This window comes from Thunnus thynnus, chromosome 8 (genome assembly GCF_963924715.1).
Source record: "Thunnus thynnus chromosome 8, fThuThy2.1, whole genome shotgun sequence".
In the NCBI taxonomy this organism is placed as follows: domain Eukaryota; kingdom Metazoa; phylum Chordata; class Actinopteri; order Scombriformes; family Scombridae; genus Thunnus; species Thunnus thynnus.
The window spans coordinates 22,011,888-22,036,393 of NC_089524.1; the positions used below are offsets into that span (position 1 = coordinate 22,011,888).

At 41.9% G+C, this 24,506-nt stretch overlaps 1 protein-coding gene across 2 annotated transcripts in view; it reads left to right on the forward strand.

Moving 5' to 3' along the window:
- The window catches only part of LOC137187914 (zinc finger protein GLIS1), a 76,780-nt gene that overhangs the window by 31,325 nt on the left and 20,949 nt on the right, over positions 1 to 24,506 (forward strand). For both annotated transcript variants that reach the window (XM_067597194.1, XM_067597193.1), the window contains exons 4-5: positions 807 to 2,346; positions 21,629 to 21,790. In XM_067597194.1, coding sequence (XP_067453295.1) covers positions 807 to 2,346; positions 21,629 to 21,790 — 1,702 coding nt within the window. The remainder of the gene's footprint in view (positions 1 to 806; positions 2,347 to 21,628; positions 21,791 to 24,506) is intronic.

Below are 24,506 nucleotides of genomic sequence, written 5' to 3' on the forward strand. Positions count from 1 at the left end.
CTTTCTCCAATCCTAGCTAGCGTCGGCTCTGTTTTTCCCCCGGCGTGCTCGGGGGGGAAAGGACAAAGACGATTCCTTCATGAGACAGCCCGGAGAAAAGAGAGCTCTTCTCACATCACTCAGGGGCTTTGGACAAAATCCATAATGAGCCAACTGACAGGAATGATTATGTAGAAGATCACAGCAACGCATGGAGAAATCTGACCTGGGTTCCCCATTCAGCAGGGCAAAGATTCCCACCATAATACACAGTATTGTAAACGGTGACCCTTCATAGGCTGCAATTATGCCACCAAAACAGGTGACTCCCTATTTATCCCCAATGTTGGGTTGGGTTTAACCCCTTTGTGTCATCAAAGCCTGTCAGATGGTCACACTAGCCAGTGGCCTCTCAGTCTCAGTAGCCATCCTTCCCTCCCCCTCTCTCTATTCTTAGTCATAAATGCCCATTCATATCCTCTCACTACCAGAAGATCCTGTTTCATTTATTCATAAAAACACTTTGGATCATCAGCGGCAGATACTACCTGGTGTCCTGATGTCACTGAATCCTGAACATGGCCTACAATATTCATGTTTGTTCTTTAAGGTCCCTTATGATGAATGAGAGACTTTTAGGTCAGTGGGACTCATTTAGGAAGACATGATTTTTTCTGTAAACTGAGAGAAAGATTAGAGGAGGAGTGGGAGCAAGAGGCTAAACTCTACTCAGTGCTGCTAGTGGGAAGGATGAACCAGCCTCTGTCTGTCAACAGGCACTGAGCTAATAGCGCTCATATTCCTCTCTGCGTGTTTTTTCCTTACAGATCCTCGTCTGCCTTCCAGAGGACCCTGACGGGGGCCTCATCCGGCCTGAGCTGCGGCATTGCCAACGGGGCTCGATCCTCTCTCCCTTACCCAATCAAACAAGAAAACTCAATGGGTTACAAGGTTTCCAGCATGGGGCCAGGGGTCCATAGTACGTCTCAGGTTGGGTTTCAGAACTCTAGGGCTGGCATAGTTTTGGGTTTGCCGAGGGACGAGATGGTTGGAGCCGCACACAACAGCGGTAGTGGCGTATGCACAGTGAGCAGCGTAGGCAATGCTGTGTCAGGAGACGCAGCGCAACCGTTTAATAATGAAGATGGCTCCTCCCCGCTGGCTTTGTCCCCAACTAGCTCCCGTCATTCAGCGCGGCTGCTCAGTGCTAGCAGTCTGAAGAGACGTTGCCTGTCCCTGGTCTCGCAGTCCACCGGCGCTGCTGGCACCAGCAGCGTTGCTGTCACTGGGTCCCTGTCAGCTACCAGCGCTGCCTCCGAGGAGATCAATATCACCGCCATCATCTGCTCCTCCTCCCAGATGTCGATGGTTGCCTGCGTCAACGGGTTCCGCACTAACCTCTCGCCCAGCCACACTAGCAGCGCCGGCTTCTCCTCCTCTTCTTCCTCCTCCTCTACGTCCCCACCCTCTAACTCCTGCTCACAGGAAGCCCCCCACAAGCCCCCGCCTCACGGCAGCCCCCAGCAGGCCACACTACAGGAGAGCTGTCAGCTATCCTCACCTGCCACCTGCCTGCTGTCCCTTTCCTCCTCCTCCTCGTCCTCCTCTTCAGTGTCATCAGTGGAGCCGGAGCAGGGCCAGGGGCTGTGTGAGGAGCAGGGCTCCATGCAGCAGGGGCGCGGGGCTGGTGGAGCAGCCGGGGGAGATGTGGGAGGAGGTGGAGGCTCAGATGGGTTGGGGCTGCTGATGAGTGGGGTCCTGATGTCTGGGACGCTACATTCGGGGCCTGACACTGGGGCTCTCTTGGATGGGGGCCAAAGATCAGGGGCTGCCCTCAAGCAGGAGCCCCTGGATGACTTCTCTCCCAGTGAAGATGAACTCTTTCAGCACCACTATCATCATCACCATCACTTAAGTGGTCGTAGCGGGCACCTTCGTCACCCTCACCACCCGCCTCGACCTACCATGCCTCCGCCCTACCACCTGCACCAATATGTGGGGCCCAGTTCTGGTGGCCTGCTACATCACCAGAGCCAGCAAACAACACCAGTCTCTTCCCTGGGACTCAAACCGTCCTCTGGAGGCCCTCCTGGGTCCCACACAGCCTCAGAGCGAGAAGAAGTCGGAGGAGGAGGAGCAGCACTGGCTGATAAGCAGGTGTGTCGCTGGATTGACTGCAGTGCTGCGTATGAGCAGCAGGAGGAGCTTGTGAGGCACATTGAGAAGGTCCACATCGACCAGCGCAAAGGTGAGGACTTCACCTGTTTCTGGGCTGGCTGCATTCGCCGGTACAAGCCCTTCAACGCCCGCTACAAGCTGCTCATTCACATGAGGGTCCACTCTGGAGAGAAACCTAACAAGTGTATGGTGAGTCATTATAAACCTGTAAAACTATCCACCCAACACTGACCAGATCCAAAAAAAAACACAACACACACACGAGGTTTGCTGAGAGTCCCCTCAAAGTCAGCTGTCTCATTTTTACTCCTTTATAAATTGATTTTTGTATTTATTAGTTTTAATATAGGTCTGGTTTGTCCCATAATTAAAACCATCTGTTAAAAAAAATGTTTTTTTGTTTGAATTAAATGCAAGCACATATTTCATATGGTAATACAGTCCCTCAAGATGATTTTTACTCAACAAGATACATGTCCATCGTGTCCAAAAACAAGACTGGACTTGCTTCACTGCTGATTACTTTTCAACAGAAACTTTTATTTTGTTTTGGATGAGAAACAGTTATGATTGTAACTCTTGTATTTTTAGTGGAGCATGTAAAAAGGAGGATTTTTTTTTTTCCCACTGAAGATGTGAGCTGCTGTAAGAGTAGCACTACCTCATCAGTATAAATAGATTTGTGGTTGTATTCTTTACAGGTAAGGCTCCAATTCCACAAGTCAACACACTAATCAATGTCAAGCTGTCACTCCCCCGCGCCCCTTAGCAAATGGAAAAAGCCCTCCAACCTTAAGAATGATTTAGTCCAAATACACAATTAGTCCACAATTTGTGTAGGGCGAAGCCATGTTTATTTTCACGAGCACTCTGTTTTTCGAGAAGGGATTCAGATCATGAAAAGCCAACACATATGGTTAACATAACCAAACAATGCCTACACTTGATCCCTTTAAATGGGAGCTTTAAATGTTTAGCTGTCCCACAAGTATTAAGTGAATTGGCTTCATATCCAAGCCAAACATGAGGAGAAATGTAGTAGTCTGGAGAAGGGAGCCACGGAGGGATAGTCGGTAATATTTGCTAGTGTTGCTCAATTCACGGCTTCACCCAAAGCCCCCCTGTCAGAAGTGGTCCTCTTCAAGTTCAGGAACTCATCCAAATCCTAATTATTGAAGAACTGAGTCTGCAGTATAACTACAGCACCTGTTTTATCTCAAGGTCTTTTTTTTTCTTTAAAAAGAAAGTTTATTTTCTAAATAACTTGTATAATAGTGGCTTGTAAAATTAGCCGAGGTGAGAGGCTTCTAGAGTTGGATAAGTCATTCATGTTGATTCTGACTGATTCCGATACTTGTTAATGCACATTTGAGTCGAACGCTGAGTGAAGCCAAAAAGACACAAACTCAACTGTTGCTGCTGCCTGCTTTGCGTCACTCCGGGGTATTAGTGTTTCTTCTTCCTTTGCTCAACATGAACTAGAAATTTGGGAGTAATTTGCACTGCTGTACGTGCCCCAACTGTTAATTCTGCTTTAGCTGTGTGTTGTTTTAAAAGCTTTCATTTGTCTTTTTGTTGTTGCTGCTGCTGGTTGGAGCCTTGTGCGGATACATTTATTACATTTGGGTGACACACATGAGCTTGGTCTCACACGGTATAGATGAATGTGTCGCTGTAGAGGTGTGTGTGTTTATGCGTGTTTTCGGAGATGTTTACCATATGTGAGCACTAGAACAATTCGGCTCAGTGTGGACGAGCCACTGGACTCTGTCTGCGGACATGAGGTGCTGTGAAACTCCGCTACACACCCTAACCTCCTGATCACCCTTCTTTCAAACACACACAGACACGAACACACGTATTCACTGCCATGCAGAAATGTGAAAATGGGGATATTGTTTCCACCAACTCTCACAATAGGAAGTATTGATTCTGTGTACAGTACGTTGGGTTGTAACACTCCTGCTTTTCCGACAGAAGATAAACAGAAATGTGAAATGTTTTAAAAGCTTGAATCAACATGTCTAATCAGCAGGGATTGAATGTATGTTGATCTGGGAATTCAGCAGATAAACTTGGAGAGCCAGAGAAAATAAACACGTTCTCGGTGTGTATTTGTGACAGTGTTTGTGTTTGTATATAGCCTATACAGATTTAAGTAGGTACTATGCACTTATAGGAAACCTAGAGTCTCTGTGTGTGTCTGAAAGAGTGTGCGTGCTCGTGTGTTTCAGTCGTTTCCATTCCAAATCCTTATTTTTGTTGTCTGAGCTTCTGTGCTTCTTGGCCACTAGCACTGATGCCTCTTGTGTTTGTTGTGCTCATGCAATAGACAAAGGCATTCAAGAATTCGAGCAATTCACATAGAGGAAACAGATGAGACATTCTCTTTTAGGACCAAATGCTCTAGAAAAACCAGGACTAATCCCTTTATTATCTTTCCAGCAGCAGATTCCAGCAGGCACTCATGAAGCAGAGCTCTCCTCACATCCAAACATAACACTCCTCTCTCCTCTTTCTCCCTCTCCATCGCTCTCTCTAAACATATATATACTGTATCTCTCTTTCTTCTTACAGCTGCACAGCATTTGCTTCATGCTGCGTCTTGGCAGGAAAAAGTCATTATCACAACGCACAATTCATACCCTGACCCCTGCATGGGCCTGTCACCGTCTGTACCTGGCTAATATTTTAAGAAATTCCACCTTTAAAAAAAAAAAAAAAAGTCAGTTCCTTCCATATGTAAAAGACTGAATTTGTGGCTCTTAAAAGTTCTGCTACCTTTTAGAAAACATGTTTGGTTCCTTCTCCTCCAATTAAACCCAGCCCTGGGCTGTAGGGCAGGCATGCGCTGAGGGACATGCGGGCGAAAAGGAAACAACATAATCTCTCTGCAATATCCTGTTGTGTTTCATGCCTAATTCACTGTTTTTTTAGTTTATTACATTTTTTTTCTTGTGTCTGCATAAATATTAAAAATATATCCAGCAAGAGTAGCCCTGACATGGTCCCAGACTTGGATATTGTTCTGCTTTCTCAGAAGCCGGCCCTATGGATTTGAAGTGTCTGAAGGCAGGACTGTGAGCGGCAGAAAATATCCCTCTAAACCATGGAGTCTTCTCTGTGGAAAAGGACAGAGTGTTCACATGGCACGGTGTGCACTTTATTTAGTTTGTTTGGCATAGTTGTTTTGGTCAGATGTGGGAGAAAAATCTACCCATAAAATAAGATCCTCAAAACAATAGTATGCTTTAAATGTTATTAGAGGGGGATTATGATGTTGTGGGATGAAGGATTCAGTCAACGGTTAAAGGCAGGACCATGTATAGAAGACAGGTATGGGTGAAAGGAGGAGGAGGAAGGAGGGAAAGTTTGATGGAAGAAAAACTTTATGGATTTATGGAACACTGCGGCCAGATTTTCACATATGAAATAGGATCAAAGGTGTTTTTCTATGAATTCAAAATTACTATAACATATTGTATAATTTAAACCTGTACTATAAATATTGTCATTATCTATCTTAATTTATTGTCATATTGATTGTTACGATGTATTACTGGTTGACACACCTACATTTATGTATGTCATAAAAAAATGTTGCCATCATATGAATAAGATATACAAAATGCTGTGATGACAATGAAAAAGTATTTAAAATAAAGAATCATTAGGTAAGATGCAGTATTTTTAGAAAATTCCAACAAAAGCAGAGCACGTATGACGGGCTGTAAATGGCGATTGTAACGTTTTACCGAGACAGTTTTGGCTTGGATACAGTTTTAAGGATCATTTAAAATTTTATTTTTCCACCTGGCTAAAAAATATTCAAAGTCATGCTTATTAAGTTTTATATAAGTAAAGAAAGGTGATCTTACTGGTGATTTATATCTCATTAGTAAGTAAGTAAAAGATAAACATGTTTGCACCATGCAAGAATGCTCATGCTATTTTTCTATAATACTTTTTTCGTGTTTTGATTAAAGTTACTATTTTTTCTCCCAGGGCTCATATCATCATATGATGTAATTGACAAATTATTTAAAAATAGCTTAAAGGAAAATTCCTCCAAATAAGTACCCTACATATTTTTGTGTTTCTCGTGTGTTAAAGCCAAAGGCGAGACAGAGAACCACCCGCCCATTTCACAATGATAAAACACAGCCAGCATTAGCTGCTTAATGGTGCTCTGTCCAAACACATACACATGTGTATGCACACACAGACAAACACCAAAGCACACACACACACACACACTCGCTGACACACTCAGTCAAACCACTTGTTGAAGGAAAGTTGGATGTTGAGGCCTTGCTGGAAAAAAAGCGCAGATCATGGAATTTCCTCTTTTTTCACTGGTGTGAAACCAGCAAACATATATATTTAGATTTACTAGACTGATTTTTGGAAGAGAGTGGCGAAATCCCTCTGCAGCAGACGTTGAGACATAGAGCGCGGGCCGGTGCCAAGATGGCGTGTGTTTTCAGGGGTAAATGGAGTCTTTTGTGAGCAATCAGCTCAGACGCAGGAGATGAAACAGGGAGTGCCATTAGCTAATTAAAACTGAGGTTCAACACATGACCCGACTTTTCCTCTGAATGCCGCCTGAAACTGGAGCTGTCTGGGCACCGGGTGCGGGCGGCGAGTGACGTTGATATTAATGTGTTAATACCCGTATGAGCCTCTGACACTCTGGCCTGTCTGGACAATTTAGAGGCCATAATCTCTCAGATTCGAGCTTCTGGACTACTTAGGCCCAAAACTACCTGCAGTGATGGGTTAGGGTTTTTAGGTTAGGGTTAGGGAACTTGGTTATCTTTCAGATGAGACACACAAATGCTGTATATCGATATATTTTCTCCAAAATCTCGGCTTTTCAGGAGTAAGAAAACAAAACGTTTAAGACCTTTAGAGAAGCCCTGTTGATAATTTTAAGAAAATACCAGAATTTCGGTTACTATACAGACGTGCAAATTGATTCAAGGAACTCATGTATGCATGTCAACCAAATTACCAACACAAAATATTGTGGATCAGGCCAACTGGTTGCTCAGGCTGTACACACACACACACCCACACACACACACACACACACACACACACACACACACACACACACACACACTGGGAGAAGAGAGGTCTGTATACGGCTCATTTAAAGTAATCAAGGTCAATAGGCGAGAAAGGGCATTGATTCAGCATGTCAGGAGTAACTACATGCTTAGGAAACAGAGCTCCTAAAGTCTGTTAAGTTGGCACGAATGCAAAGACCTAATCAAGCCCACATAAGCACCTGGCGGAGTTCAACTCATAGCACTTTATCTGAAAGTCTGGTACCTCTCCTCCCCATTAATTCCTTTTCAGAATTAACTTTGTCAGTCATTCCCCTGGCAAATGAGTTCATCAGGTAGCCAAATAGTGTAATTTCTTTCTACAAACCCATAATCCCATCCTGTGGTTACCCTCTGTCTTCCCGTCAGGTTTGCTGTGCACCGCTTGGCAGTCCGGTCGTCATGCTAATAGTAACACAACACTGTCCATATGTTATATTCGTATGATGAAACTGCTGGCGGAGGGGGCTCTGTGACTGATGTTTTGGCATATGAATGAAAGTCCTGAGATGGATCTTGCTTGTTTTCCTTGTTGAGCGAGGCAGGCCAACTTCTTGTCAGGCTAAAAAAGTTTTCCAGTCAATCTTTTGCAGTAATGTAGTCCAGTACTCTCCAACCTCCCAACACCTCCCCCACTCCCCCCTCACATTCTCTCCTTATGTCTCTCTCTATTTATCTTAAAGATCTGGGTTTAGGACTGCTTTGATACTCTAAATACCACAACATATTGCACTGTATGCCTTAGTGTCAGCTTTTTGTTCAGACACTGAAACAACTAATGTAATGTGTCACTGGCATAACATTTAGAATTCTGGCAGACTTATTTCATATATTTAATATCTTAAATGTTTATTAACTATTTTAGATATAAATCTTTAGCCTGTGGGATCAGATATGTTGCAAAGTTTCTAAATATAGTCTGCTTATTATTGTTATGAAGACTGTTTTAATCCATTTTGTTAATTAAAAAGATGTTTTTAATTTCAAACTAAACTGAAATTAAGTGATAACTGATAAAATAATTAAAAATCTTATTGATATACAATGTAATTAAAATTGACTGAAATTAAATAAAAGGAATACTATCTTTTCCTTTCTTTCTTTCTTCAGTCAATAAAAATACGAGTTTGTCTGCTTGATTGACAAGTGGCTGAAAAAGCTTCAGTAAAGCCCAGTTTTTAATTTTTTAAAATGAAAAAAAAAAATCTGAGTCTTTTTTTACGTTCTGCAATTTTGAGTGTAACATCACTGAAATGAATTAATGATTCACTATTTAATATCCACTGAAAGTTAGCCTTGTGCAAAATGTTCTTGTTTTGTTGTAGTTTATATGTCAGCTGCTCTTATTTTGTCTGTATGATGCACATCAGCAGATGTGCCCAAATTTCATACTAATTTTAACAGAGTTTCAGTACATTTTCACTGGACAAGTGACTAACATTGTCCAAGTATGCTCAAAAGTTCAGTATGCATCCTACAGTCACTTTGTTTTTGACATTCAAAGCAATGCACAACAGAAATGGAGGAAATACTCACAGCTGGATCAAGTATTAAATGTTTGAAGCCACATTTTTCTTCCTCTTTGACAAGTTTCCAAGGTAGAAATTGTCAGTGGCTATTCTAAAGATGCAGTTTGATTGACCTCGGTGTACACCTTGTATCATTTCCTGTTGGTACAATCTGTTAAAGTGTGTCAGTTTTTTGTGTAATAATAACTGCCGAAAGGTGGCACAAGTTGGCATGTCTACAACTGCCAGTTGCAGAGGTTTTGCAACTTGATTTTAATTATAAATCATAACTTGCTACAATAAATTGTGCCATGCAGAGCCAAAGGAAGACACTTTGAACCCGCGGGAGGAAGCAGGAGAGGCTTTTTTGGCATGTATGCTAGGGATGGGACTTGATAAGATTTTATTTATACCAATGCCATTATCGATTCTGCTTATCGGTCCAATTCTTTATCAGTTCCTTTATTGATTCCTTATCTATTCTCTGTGTGGAAAAAAGTAGGCCCACACAGGTTTTCAGCATCAACACAACTGTTTTATTTTCTCTGAATCTGAACATAGAGTAGAAACAGAGGAGAAAAAAGGCATGTATGCCGCAGCAGACTGGAGCAAGTGATTCTACTCAGAGGAGGGATTGTTTGGAGATTACCCCTAAGTTCCCTCTGTATTATTGACTGGATCATGGACTGACTGTACGCTGTCCGTTAGTTAGCTCCGTTAGCTCCAGCAGCAGACTGACAGAACAGTCTTCCTGGTGCCCAGCACAGTACCGGGTCTGCATCGGATCTTCCTGGTTATTCTGGGTGTTTTTTATTTGCTGTCTCAGTCCCACCGCCATGACTCCACCATGTTGCAAGTATCCAGCAACGTAGACGCATGACTTTGACGTGACTGTTTTGCAATGCACAACTGTCAGAAAAACATGCCAACGTCAATAAAAGGAATTGATGTGCTTGGATACATATGATTGCAATGGATCGGACATTTTGGAACCGGTTCTCAACTGGAACTGGTTCTCGATTCCCATCCCTGGTGTAGCAGCAAGCTGCCATGTTTGGACTCCTTATCCATGGCTGGGATGAGGACATGTAAACTAACTTTACTGGATGTATTTGAATGATTGTTGCTTATAGAAAATATTGTTCACTTCTACACAGAACTCAAGCTACAAAAGGTCAAACAGCTACAGCTACTTCGCTTTCAACCTCATAACCAGGTATCAAAGCATGCAGGATTTACTACATGTGATACACTCTAATTGCATTTGTCTGGAATGCAATATTTTGAGTTTCCCCATTTCCTCAACATTTAATCACGGTTTTGTATCTGAAACCTGAAGACCCAGGGCTGCGGCTGGTTATACATTGCACAAAGATTGTGTCATAATTGTGTCCCATCCAAAACCTTAATCAGTTTAACCTCTCTACTGAGCCAGATCAGTTTACTAATACATCGGAGAGATGAAACTGGGGTGTGTGTTCAGGGGGCTGTTGCGGGGATGCAAACCTGGTTCATGCAGCAGAGAGAAGGAAGACTGATGGAGAAAGTCATGGGCATTTTTAGACTCTTAGAATTTTCCCTGGTTGTCAGCGCTCAATGGTAGACTTTTTGGCTGTACACCGTCATGGATCATGTGCATTGTGGAGGCGTACTGTTTCTTTGCTTCAGTCAAACAGATAATTATAGCCAAAGTATATTTGTGGCATTTTACAAGGCAAAAGGCATAACAGGTCCTTTCTCCTCTGAGGCTACCATCCTGTCCTGCTCCTCGCATTCAAACACTGGCCTCGTTTTGTGCCCAGACACAATTTGTGCCACAGCAGCCGCTCCGCAAACATACCCACCGAACAGGTCAGTTGGTAGTTTGTGTGCTGTGTGTGTTTTGAACACAGGTAAATCTCTTAGTGCGTGCAGATGTTTGTTTTTGTTTTTTGCTGACTTGTCAGTGTGGCAGAGGGCACTGCGTAGAGCCGAGTCCAGGGCAACATCTACCCCCGGCTGCCATCACATCACCCACCAAACAAGCAAACAAGAAGGACATTTATACACACCGGGACCACTTGTGCCTCACCACAAACTCAGGATGACAGTATCCCTCCACCCAGCCAGACCCACACAGCATCAGAGCAGACTAGGCTAGACCTGCAGCTCATATATATGAGAACCTGAGTTGCTACCGTGCAAAATAAACACCAAGAGAAGTATGGATGAATTATGTAGCGAAAGAAGTCTTTACGTTAAGAGTGTCAAGTTTAAATTACGCACTGCGGTGCTCTGTGGTCAGTGTGCCTTGCTTAATTTGAAAGTTTGGGAGAAGAAGTGAAGGCTAGAAGAAACAGAGCCAGACAGGCAATTCAGCCTCATTGATGTCATCCCAAAAAAATACGTTTTTGCCCAGAATTCATCATAAGGCATTATGCATGACAAGTGATTTGGTATGCACTGAATGCGGACTTGAGTGCATTTTTGAAGCATTAGCAAAGCCGTTGCACACACACACACAACTCAAGTGTTTTTTGCAGAACAACCAAGCTTTCCAAGCTGAGACTGTGTATGTGTGTTTACACTGTCAAGGCCTTCAGTGTGTTTTTCAAATGCCCACCAGAAAGTGAAAGAGTGAAGAGAGATCCAAATGGAAAGATCCAAGTAGAATATTGAGGCGTGGATTGTGACGTTAAATAGCACATATATCAAAACAGTGACGCTTTACCAAAACCACATCTCCTGTAAAGACTGATGATGAGAGAGGGGGAGATTAGACAAAGAAAGAAAGACAGGACCAAACATCATCTCAGTGGGACATATAAGGACACAATACACAGAATGATCCAATTTCTTATTACTCTATTTTATGATTGTGTGACCCAACAGAACTGGCACTACAGAGACTCTGATATTTAAGCCGGGATTTACCTCTCCCCCATAGAGTTTTACACCCCAATGATCTCTAACTGTCTCCAGAAAGAAGCCTTCTCGCTTTCTGTTCACTTTTAAACATCTGTTTCACATTCAGTCTGTTCAGCTTTGGAATTAGTTTAACATTGATGTAAAAAGGTTTATGTGGGGTTTAGAACCAGATTGGTTTAGTTATTTGGGCAGAATTACAGTAGAAGTAAGAAGCCTTTAAGTCAGAGCATATCCTTTTTTGTTTTTCTCTGTTCTTCTAGCTTCTCATAACAGCAATCTTTCACATTGTGTGTCACGTAGCAGCTGTCACTTAGATCGCGCTGCATCCTTGTCAGAGGTAAAACATCCCAATCACCAGTGTGCCAGTTTCATTTTTAAAGGAATAAAGCCAAGAAATTTAGATTAGGTCATGCATGATTTAAAGTACAGACAGGAAATAAATATTGTATCTGGGGAAAAAATGTTGTATTGTAATGAGCTTGCAGTCTAACTGGCAAATTGTGTGAGGCCAGCGAGTACCAGGCTCGGATTCATATTACGGTTAAAATAAACATATGTCTGATGAGAAATTTGAAGGAAATATTCCATAAATATGAAAACGTTTACCGAAAGAATACCAGTGAATAGTGGAACCTCAGGATTTTTGCTCAAAACCATCGTAATTGCGCAGGAATGAGGAGTGGTTTCACTCTCAAGTAAATACGTTTTCCTATGGGCATAGGCATGTTAGTGCGGATTGAATTATTGAATATGAATAGAGGACTATATACTGTAATGTGGTGAATTGATTTATTGAAATGCGAATGAATGGTGATGTGCTCGCTGTGAACGCCTGAACCGTGATTCGACTTGACACGTTGAATGTCTAGTACAGTCTGATATATTGCAACCAGCCATATCCACACAACTGGAAACTGGACCCTGAAACCCACAGGGAGCTGAAAAGAACACAACCTTGGCAGGCTGAGGAGTGAACAAATCTAGGGGCACCGTGGCATCTCAGTTGCACCACATTTCTTGGGCTGCTGCTTTTTTACCCACAAGGCTTTGTGGTCTGGGTTCCCTCCAGAGGGTTGCATAAACGCACTCTCTTCCCCTTCACCCTGCTCATATCCTTGGGCTGGTGTTGATCACAATGCCATCTTGACCTATTGTTTAATTTTGCTGGCATGTTTTCTGTCTGAATACTATAGTGCCTCTGGCATCGAGGCATTTGGCTTGGCAACTCTCTGGGCTTCTGCTGTGTTTATTTGTTGTCACGTCAGAGTTATAGAGTCGGCCAGTGTATGCTATAGTAGGCGTGAGCCTTTAGACAGCTGTGTCAACTCTTGCTTTGTGTAGACAACGAATTGTTTTCCAAAAAGGGAGAAGGGCTTTTATTTCTTTAACAAGTCTCTACAATACAGGAACACTGACTTCAACCCTGGAATCCATTATATCAAGTTGTCACACAAGAATTTAAAGCCAGCAGGCAAGATTGAAAACAACATCCACCTTATAACCTGGAATCACAAGTGGGAATGCAACAGAGAAGAGTGTCCCTGTGGTGTTGGGTACGTACATTAGCATGAAATATTCTCTGACCACAGCGAGAATCTACACTTTTGAAATACTCTCTAAAACACTTTTCACACTGTTAGAAAACAGCTACTGGCAATGTGCTTTGGCTTTCTGGATAGATGCTGTGGTTTAGTGGTGATGTTTTTTTTTCTTCCCAGAGCATGAATGGTTAATGTCAGGATTTGTTGTCAGAGCAGGGGCATCTTTCCAGGGCTGTGGCAATGTCCAAAGATGCCAATTTCTCCATTACGGAGCAGCCTCAAAAGACCAAAATGAAATGCAGTCTCAAGGCATGTTGCATTTGAGTGAGTAATGTGACACATTTTTCGTTTTTTTCCTGGACAGCTTTCACTCTGGGAAATTAAGGAAATCACAGTAGAAGTAGACGAGGCAGGTTGAGGTGGATTACGCCATAAAAAGAGACAGCTGGAGCTGCCATCATGCAAAGATTCCCAGTGCAGCTTGAAGCCTTTTCTTTTAGACTCCAAAAAATGTCTGAAATGCAATTGTAAAAATGCGACTGAGCGGTGGAGTCACAGAGGAGGGAGAAAATGATGGATGATGGTGAAGATCCAATTAAAAGACAAGCCCTGAACACAGGCCAATCATCACATTGGATTCTACAGAAGTCTGACAAAAGAGCAATGAAGTGGATCAATTAAATATAACATTTTTGTTATTACTGGCTGTTGCTGAATTGGCGTCTGTCATCCCTCAATGGCACCAATATAAAATGGAGTCACAGAGCATGTTGAGGTATATAACACCCCATTGTGGGGCTGCAGCAAGAGGAGCTTATTGCCAGAAGGGGGTAAAAGAGAGGAGAGTGAGAGACAGAGAGAGAAAGCGAGAGAGAGAATAGAGGCAGGTGTGAGTGAAAGGTGCTGGACAGATTGAAGCCCGGGTGTCAGAGGACGCCGTAGCTCATGGACCCGTCAAACAGGATCCCGTATTGACTGCCAGTAACATCAGTCCAGGCGCCGGCTCGGAACACAGATCATGTTTAGGATTTTCATTGCGTAACCCCCAGTCTATCTTTTTCATGGCGGGTTCAGATTTCGTCAATGGGTTTATAATTAATGCCTTGATGGTTACTAATGGCTGTGGCAGTGGGAGCTTTGTATTGCACTCTAATTAGCCATTATAAATGGTTAGGATTGCTAGTGAGAATAAACACACTGTCACGAGACAAAGTGGGATGGCTCAGAAGCTTTTCATTGAGAATGAGAGGTCACAGGATCATGTCTGCTCACTGAAGCGAACACCCGAGCCAATACTTCTCATATTCAGTAGTTATTTAGCCCATATTCAACCCTTACTGCACAATAAATCTTTCTCAACTTTCAACCTTACTGTTTTAAGAAAAATATTAAGTAGTGGTCAGTTTTTCATACTGCAGGAAAAAAAGCTCTTTATTTATAATGGCAATTTTATATGTCAGTCTCATATCTGAGGCTGGAGTTATTTTTCTATAGAAATCAACACAGCAATCTTTGTCGAACTTTGTAACATTTCCATAACACACCCAACATGACTCAAGTCTCAACTGAATACTCTCACATTCACGCAAAGCCTGCAACAGCACAAAGTTAAATTAAGAGAGAAATATTTAGATGTGTGTGTTGTTTCTCCGTAGTGATAACAGTGTAGTAAATTTGTAATTTAATAATTGTTTCCTTTGTGCAACAGAATAAAATGTGTCAATTTTAAATTGTGTGGCAATAAAATAAAAAGGATTTTACCCTTGAGACTTGTTACTAAAGAGACATTTTCAGCTCTTATTCATGCAACATCTTTACTGTATGAATATTCAGAAAACATATTGTTAAATTATATTAAATTTGACAACCTACCATTTCTTACTTGGGTGATAAATGATTGTATAAACCAGTCAAGAGAATTTTATATGTTTTACCAAATAAATTATTGAATTATTGGGTACATTAATCAGCAAATTCACAGTGATGCTGCTAATGACAAAAGGGGAGCTGCTTCAATATTGCACAAACATTATAATGGTCATGTTTCAATAGAGCCATTATGGAACATTTACATTATAGAGACCAGTGTTTTAATGACAGAAAGCCTTGTTAAAGCACCAATTATGCAAACTACTGTTGTAGTTCTGGTTTTGTTGTGTCCAAAGCCTGTCCTCTCTCACTGAGAGGAATTGATATGGATGTCATCATAAACATGTTTTTTAGAAGTAGAGTCTCTTTCAAAGGGAGCTGTACAGCTGACCTGTGTTCATACAGTTGAGTGTAAAGTATGTCTGTATGAAAAGGATTTCTTGACACCCTGAGCCTTTGCCCAGAAGGAAAATTTAATATACTGAGGCAACAGAGGAATTAGACTGGAAGTAGGTTAGGCTGCCTGATAATGCTGCATGATAACACACAAGACATATCCTTTTCCCTGTCCGTCTTTGAGAAGGTGACCCTGTTTTCCTTTTTCCCTCAACCTGGTGAACCGGTAAACCCCAGGCTGCCCGGTTTAGGAGGAAATCACATCTTAGCTCTCTAATCTGATGCAGGGCTGCAGAGCTGGTAGACATTTGAATGAAGGCCTCTGAATCACAGCAGGTTAAGTGCTTCCATGAAGCCTCACCATGTTGTTGTGCAGTCAGACTTGCACTGTGCCAGGCCTCCACCGCAGGAACAGGGGTTCAGATCCATCACTGCACTTCCTCCTCAATCTCCCAGCAAACAGTCTGTAAGAGGAACAAAACAGCTGGACCGGCTCATTATGTGAGCAGCCTCATTTAGTCATCATAGGAATGCTTCCTGTTGTGCCATCCACATAGTTTTTAATCTGGCCCCCCAAACTATTCAGGCATGAGTGCAAAATGGCTGTTAAGAACAATTTCTTTAGTCATTTACATGACTACTTCCTCCCACCAATTTATCGGCTGAGCTCTCACTCTCTTTGCTTGTTCATTCGCATCTGGACAACACTCCCTCGCTTTCAGTCATTTGCAATGTGTGCTCATATCTCACCATTCATAAATCAAGGCTCCCCCAAAAAATATATATGTGAATATGTCTCTCTGCTGGTCTGAGAACAGATTAAAAAAAAAAAAAAAAGGCCAGTGCTATCTTTGATTCAAATTAAAGCCCTATTCGCAACAGATGAGGCTGGCTGCTAAAAGGGTCGCGCTTCGCAGTGGAAATGATATGTGTAAACTATGTAATGCGAATGTTTTAGCCAAGCTGTGTTTAATTTTGTATCCTGACGAAGCGCATGAGAAACCTGCCTCTCCTTAGCTGTCTCGTTGAATCATATGGATATAATTTCATCCATTTACGTTTTTCTGCTCTTTGCTGTGGTTGCCACAGGGCATTTGGAAGCAGGCAGATTAAATGCACATGTTCCTCCCATCCGCAGCCGGGGCACTCTGCTCCACAACCTCCCCTCCGAACAGATCCTGAAGTGTTGGTGGTTTTCCTCGTTGGTCAGGGCAGAGAAAGACACCTTGTGATAAACCAACTCATTCCACCAACCAGCCTTTTTTTCATACTTATAAAGTTATACAGACTGCTTTTGAGCATTGGCACTTTATAACATGTTTTATTTGGCTGCAGGTTTTTTTGCCACCAAAACTCAGCCCTTCATCGTGTCTGTCAGGCTTGGCAGTAAAGGAGTCTGGATGTATTAGCTAAAACTAATCACAGTGAAAAGCCGGTGGAGGCTGTTAGGCTCTGAGAACCTTTTTCTTTTATGGGGGGGCCTCTGAACATGAGTAATAGTGAATTTCATGCTAGTTAGCAGCCTAACAGTTGAATCTCAGCTCCCCATCATTAGTCAGAGGCCTGATCTAGAATTACTGCCCAGGGCCATGGAGATGTTAGTGCTGAAGGAGCTATCAAAGGATTCCCTCGCATCTGCAGCAACCCCAGAAAATCTTGTCTGTCAGAGAAGATCCTGGAGCTTATTCTTGTGGAAAAAAATGACTCCTGTAGGTGATGACCTTAGCTGCATGGATCACAGTCAGATATCATTTTCCAAAGAGAAGAACCTCTACTTTACCCCTTATTCTCTCCTCTCTCTCCATCTCTCTTCTTAGGCATTCATTAAGGCTTTTAATCAGGTTTCTGTCCCGCATGTCAGCAGCCATATTTTCTCCCGACACCCCTCCATAACGGTTGGTTTGTTCCCATCATCAGCAGCTCCTGCAGGTTGCTAATGAGCCGCCGCATGTGAGGAGAGCTGTACACTGCTGCCTTTTAGCCGCGACACTGTTTGGCCTTTTCCCCGCCAGTCAGGAGTCATTTCCCATGAAGGCCTCAGGCAGGTCCGCACCTCCACTAGCCTGCATGCTGGGCCCATAATCTGTCTGTTGTGATCAGCTGCCTGTCCGCCCTTTCAACCCGCTCTCACCCCCTTCAGCCATGTCAAGACCTCGCTGTCATCTGCAATGTTTACTGAGCTACTGAACCCCCCTACTCAAGAGTGAAATGGTGTCAAACGGGGCTCAAATCCTTCCATGCTGCCGGTGCCTCTCCCCTCGTGTGGTTATCTGCCGGTTTACCTTAGACGGAGGTTTCAGAGAGGAAAACTAAACACGTTTAAAGCAATTAATGTGATTAGTGCCGTCTAAACTGTTTTCATAGATAATATCAAAGGTAAAATCGATCCTGTGTCAGAAGCCTCAGCAACCACAGCTCCCTGTTTATACCACTTTAACCTAGAATGTGTTCATTACTTTCAGTTTACACCTATTTTAGGCAACTTTTTATGGTCCATAGGGAACATAGTGACATTTACTGTTGCAAAATCATTATAATTTTAACCTTGGTCAGTCTAGTGGGAATCAAACATATAACCTTAGGGGTAAAGTGCCATGTGTCACTTTTTCACAAAAATAGGACCACACAAGTCCACGTCCACACTGTTAAATCACTTTCATATCCTTCAATAACAGGAGCAATACTGGGTTTTAACTGAAAAGCACTGCATGCCTCAAATATCCAAGACAAAGTAGATTTTTGACAATCTCAGAACTCACTGAAAGAAGTCAGTTTAACCCTCGAATTAGTCATGCTAAAACATCTCACTGTAGCATAACATTTTTCATGCAGGGTTTTTGAGTAATGTCCATGCCTAGAGGTGGCATTGCCTATTGGTTTCCCAGCAGGCAGGAAAACCTCATGCTCAGCCGTCTCCCTGCTAGTCGAGCTCCCAGAGTAATAATACGCTCTACACGATTAACACGCTTTCCTCCACGGACCCCTAACTATAATTTAGCCTCAAATTTGTATTGCGGAAAAGAAAGCAATGAAAGAGTGATTATTCCCTTATACATAAATACACACATTTGGCACATCAATAATAGCAGTGTTTGTTTTCCAAACTCAAATGCTCGGCGCCATATTTCAGCAGTCAGCATGGACCGTATCTGTCATGGCTGCTATAGCAGGGTGGATGTTCCTCTGCACTGAGATTTTTATTAAACTTTCCCACCCTCGCTGCTTCTCTCATTTCCATCCGAAACATTTGATTGGCACGACTCTAGAATAATATGTTTCTGCTGTACAACATTGTGCGATGTGAACTCCTGAAGACATTTTCCACGGCTGTATGCTGAGGTCTGGACTGTATGTATATATATATATATATATATATATATATATATATATATATATATATATATATATTACGTGTGTTGATAAAATCTGAATGATACTTTCTTCATGATACATTCCAGTTCAGTGCCTCACTGCAAGTTTGTGTTGCTGTCTAGTAAAGTAGTGAAATATGTGGACTGTGGTCACTTTGGGCATTTCTACTCGAAGTTGTCTTATCTCACACTATACAATACACAAGTCCAAAAATAGATAATTATACCTTACTCTTGCATATAGTGCTGACTGTTGAACCTCAGTACTTTTTGAGTATGAAATGAGTATCTAAAGTTGCCATTGAAATGCTCCATCAGATTCTTAGTTTATTTATTCTTTGATCATATATTTCTTAATTGAAATGATAATTTTATTAAGTTTAGAACATATTCATTTTAGGTAAAGTTTTTGTACAGCTGCTTTATGTTAAAACAAAAGTGAATACTAATAGCATAAAAAAAACAAAGGAGGACACACTACTTGGATCTGACAGTGATGTAAATACAGGCTTCTAAACTTCTATAATGTAATGAATGTGTGCCTTGACTTTCTTGACAATTCATTCTCTTTATAAATATTTTAAATACTGATGCATTTGAGAATTTTGGCTCATTTAGTTAATCAGAAACAGAGGTTTTGTAGAAAGAAACATGTCTGTACTCCTTAAAGTGATGAATTTAAAAAAAAAAAAGGAAAATGTTTTTGTATTGGCACTAACGATATGTACTACACAGATGGATGACATAATTTCAAATTTTGTTCTATGAGGCACATTTGCTTGCCCATTTTAGTAAGTTCATGATTTGTTGTAAAGCAAAGACAAATAAAAAAAGTGGTGAAAAGACACCCAAAGGTCTTAGAAACTTCATGAGGAGCTATAAGACAGCAGATTCAGACCCAAACTGACCCACAGAAACACACACACACACACACACACACACAGACACACACATACACACACAGATCAGCATGGTCACCCAACACGGCTCTACCATGACTGGCTTAGGTTTCGCCTATATTAAATGGAGCCTCAGTGAATAGAAGGCCCTGCCTGTACTGTGTGAGTGAATGAAGGAGACCAGGGATGAGCATTGAGCCCAGATGAAGCTGAAGGCCCATTAGAGGAATGGTGTCACTCTCTCCTTAGCCGTAACCTGACCTGTTGTAAGCAGGCTTCACTAAAGGTCAGGGTACAATGGACAGTAGAGACCATAGCGCCTTCCTAACAGTTTGTGGATGAAGTTGTATTTGCACAGGTCAGCATAGCCCTTTGCAAGACATTGTTTTAGGTAAGATATAATCGTGGGGAAACTTAAAAGATGCTGTCTGGCATTTTAGGAGGAACTTCAAAGTTTAAAGTTAGAGTCAGAGATATATTTTTAACCAGAGACAATGCTTTCATTGCTCCCTGTTTCTCAGTTTTCATCTTAATGTTTTTGACCAAGTAAGAATGAAGACTACTCTGTTTCAGACTTTCATCCAACTCTTCATTTCACACACTTAAATCCAAACATTTCTTGCTTTTAGTATCCTCCCACATTTCTCATAAGATAATGTAAGATCAAATCCTTCACATAGTTGCTTGAATTTACTTCACCAGTTTATACAACTGATTATTTAAAAGGTGACTGTTTTTTTATCCTTCCATCCACCACCTACTCTTCTGTCTCCACCTTCATCCATCCACCTGTCTTGTGCCCCTCTCCTTTATGTACCAGCCTTACAAGCCAAGCATCTGGAGTCCTCAGATAGGATGACAGAAGAAGAGCCCCGATATGTGCTCCTCAACTGCTCCTATTCTAACCTGTGACATTTAAGTCTGATAACTGTATATTGATGTCAACGTGCTGCTGAATTTTATTAGATCTGGGTGGATATAAGTAATATTAAGCTATGCTTCCCATACTACAGCCATACACTGACTCTTTACACAGCAGCCCCTGTAGGGAGGCTTGACAGGGGCCGCCTCATCCACCAATCGGCTGCTTTTTCAGCTTAAGAGCAGGAGTGGACATGCGAGAAGCCTCGTGAATCATTCATGTGTTAACAAATCTGTGGTGCTCATTGGCTGAGTGGTTGGGATCAAATGGGCCAAGCTGGGTTGGATATGAGCTTGTTTACAGTCACTGTCACTTGTCAGTCTAATGTGCTATACACAGCAGAACACTTATCTCATGCTATGCATTACAGCCCATTAACCGCCGCTGTACGGCACACTCCAGTTTCCCCTGCAATTTTGAGGCAGGTGTACTGCCATGTACGCCGCTGTCTTTCAAGCGGGCGTGCTTTTCAACAAAAGTCTTTGGATTGGCCGCGTAACTCAAGAGCCTTGGAAAAAATGTTAGCGATTATACCACCCATGTTCTTAAGCATCTCTCACTTTTCCATGGCCGGTGTGCTGAATATGTGGTGTAGAGTGAACTCCCACAGCTGTAGCAGTGATCAAGGGACCGAGAGAAAGAGTGGGACAGCTTCTTTCTGAGTCACAGATGTACACATATACAGAGCCCACATTGTAGCAGAATTTACCAGCCTTGCACTCATTGATTACTTTTTTCTGCGTGTGTATGTGCGTGGGTGTGCTTCTCCGTGTATATGTGTGTGTGCATGCATGTGGGTGTTTTATTTATTTCCCTGTGTGGTCCTGTCCATACCTGTCTGAGTGCGTTTGTCTTTGTTTGTGTATCTGTATCTGTGTGTGCATGCGTTCCTGTGTTGTGTGTGTGTGTGTTTGTGTTTGTGCGTGTGTGTCTTCCCTCCTCCACAGTTTGAAGGCTGTAACAAAGCATTTTCACGTCTGGAGAACCTGAAGATCCACCTGAGGAGCCACACAGGAGAGAAGCCGTACCTGTGCCAGCACCCCGGCTGCCAGAAAGCTTTCAGCAACTCCAGCGACCGCGCCAAGCATCAGCGCACTCACCTGGACACGGTCAGAAACTAAGTCTCTGCTCTGTCTCACCTCACAATGTTTCACCAGAGTAGATTAATGTTTAACCTGTCCCGGGCCAACAGTTAAAATAGTCTGGGTGGCCAGTATATTGCAAAAAGACAGCTGTGTAAGACTGTGGACTATAAATATTTGCGTGTGTCAGATACTGGCTGCATCTTCTACCAAAATATTACATGCAAAACTGAAATATTAAAAAACTTGCATCATATTTTTAGTAGAATAACTGGCAATAAATGCATATATGTGTGTGCCTTTGCTCATACTGTACCTCCGCTTCACTTTTACACTGACATTAAAAACTGTGCCGTCGTCCAAGCTTCAACGCCTATTCCCACATCTTGACAGTGTTAGACTTTAATTAGCTGTCAGTCAGTGAGCAGTGTGGCATTCTCACTTTCTCTACACTGGCAGTGACACGCCACAGATCATTAAATGATCAGTTCCATTAGGCCGAGTCGCAGCTTGGGCCATAACAGACTTGGACCGGAGCTGCGAGCCCAGACAGAGCTTCGCCTGTTTCTCTGACCTGTGGGACTGGAAAGGAAAGGTTGAGTCAGCCATCGCTGCCACTCATCATGTCTCAGTAACCCCACCAATACCTCACTTTATCACCATCCGAACACCAACACAGCTTAGAAGTAAATATGTTGTTTTGCTCATTTTATGTACTTAAATACAGCTGAGATATTTGTTCTTTGTTGTACTGAAGAGAACTTAAGTTTTCTCCTCTACATTTTGCATTATAATCAACTATCTCAATATATACATCATCTCTTAATATCTATATGTTTAAGATTAATACTAGATAGAAATCTGTGATCTGTCCCTAAAATACACACTCACTGGTGCTGGTCTGGTCCGGTCAGGGTGTGAAGCACTTCTAGCCAAGTTCCTAATGAGTCAGCTCTAGCTCTACCTGAATTTAATCAATTGATGAAACCAGTGTTAATATAAATACAAGTAGTAGTAGTATATATTTTGCACTTCTGCCATAAAAGCCGTATCCAGTCAAGTTAAGTGAATTTAATTTGTTTTATTTACCCCAAAATTTTAAATTTGTCTCAAGAGGGCTTCACAATCTCAACAACATATGACACCCTCTATCCTTTGTCCTTTACTATGGAAAAGGAAGGAAACTCCATTAAAAGAAATAAAGGGAGAAACAGAAGAAGGAGGGACACATGCATTATGTGCCATATTGTGTACATCTCTCTGAGAGAACTAAACCTTTGCATTTTGAATAATTATCACTGAAAGGTTATTCTTACAATACAGATTAACAAAAGCTATTTTTAATCTTAACTTGAATGGCAGCAGTCAATATCAGTTAATGTTTAATTTCACCACTTTTTGCAAAACCTTACAGTAATTAAAAATAAGATAGTTTTAGCATTATTTTCACAATATTTATATTTCCAGAATATTTTCCCCGTGTGTGTTCCTGTACTGGCAAGCCACATGTTTGTAGTAGTAAATCATTCAGAACTTTTACTTAAGTAGAAATCTGAATGTGGACTTGTGTTATTCAATCAGTTAAGGATTTTCTTCCACCACCCACTCTTTCCACAGTAGGCCAAATGATACAGCTAATCTGGGACCCCGATCCTTATGGCTTCACATTAACACCCCGCTAAGGCCTTCGCTGTGCCTGCCTGCTCTGCCAAAAACACTTTGGAGGAAAATCATTTTCAAGCTTTAATTATATTTATTCTACACAGAAGTCATGCTTGAGTTTTTTACCCAAGGTTCTGCACTGTATTGGGTACATTGCTTGGCAAAACAAACATGGCGGAGATGAGTGGCACTGTAAGCGTCTTAGAATAACAATGGGTTATTTACAGAGAAGGTAGAGGTATGGAGGCAGAGCTATTAAAGACGCGTATCCCCTTACACTTTAATGGCCATCTTATATTCCAGAGTATGAAAAAAATTGCCATGAGGGAAAAATCCTTCAATCAGCGAGCTACATGCTATATTTGCTTGGTTAATGAGAGGAATGTGAAATGATGAGGAAACTCCAAGACAGTGCAGTTGTTTCACAGATGCCATTTCTGTTACACTAATTGTCTGCCTCCCCCTACACGACCTATCTGTACCTGTATGTCAGCGCACACACTGACATATAGACTGATTGTATGGAATACCACTATACAACTTTAATAAAGATTAACTCTACATGGGCCACAATATTCAAATGACTACATTTTCAAAAAAAAATTCTTAACAATGCAAAAAATGCTCGTGTATCACAACCAAACATGTCCTATGTTAGAGGAGTATTTCAGGTACATCTTAAGTATTTATATTAAACATGCAGTATTGATGATGTCGGTACCAGGAGTGAGGTTTCAGAAAGGGGAGGGAGACCTACATGCAGCAGCAAGTGAAACAGATACTAACAAAACAAAACCCTGTCTTACAGGTAGATAATTCGATATTTCATTATTTTATAATTGATCAATTGTTTTTTCTTTTCTTGCTTTTCCCCTCTTCTTCTTACTTCAAATTCTGTGCCTTTCTCAGCCGAAAGGTAGGACTTACCCCTTGCCTTTACTTTAACAAATTTCATACTTACTGTATATTCATTTTGCTCCTTAATTTCCCGATTTCTGTGGTTTCTTCTTTATAGCTGCCCTGCTTTTTTCTGTGTGTCCGTCTTACAGTAAAGTGAATTTAAATGTGTTTCACTCTTTAA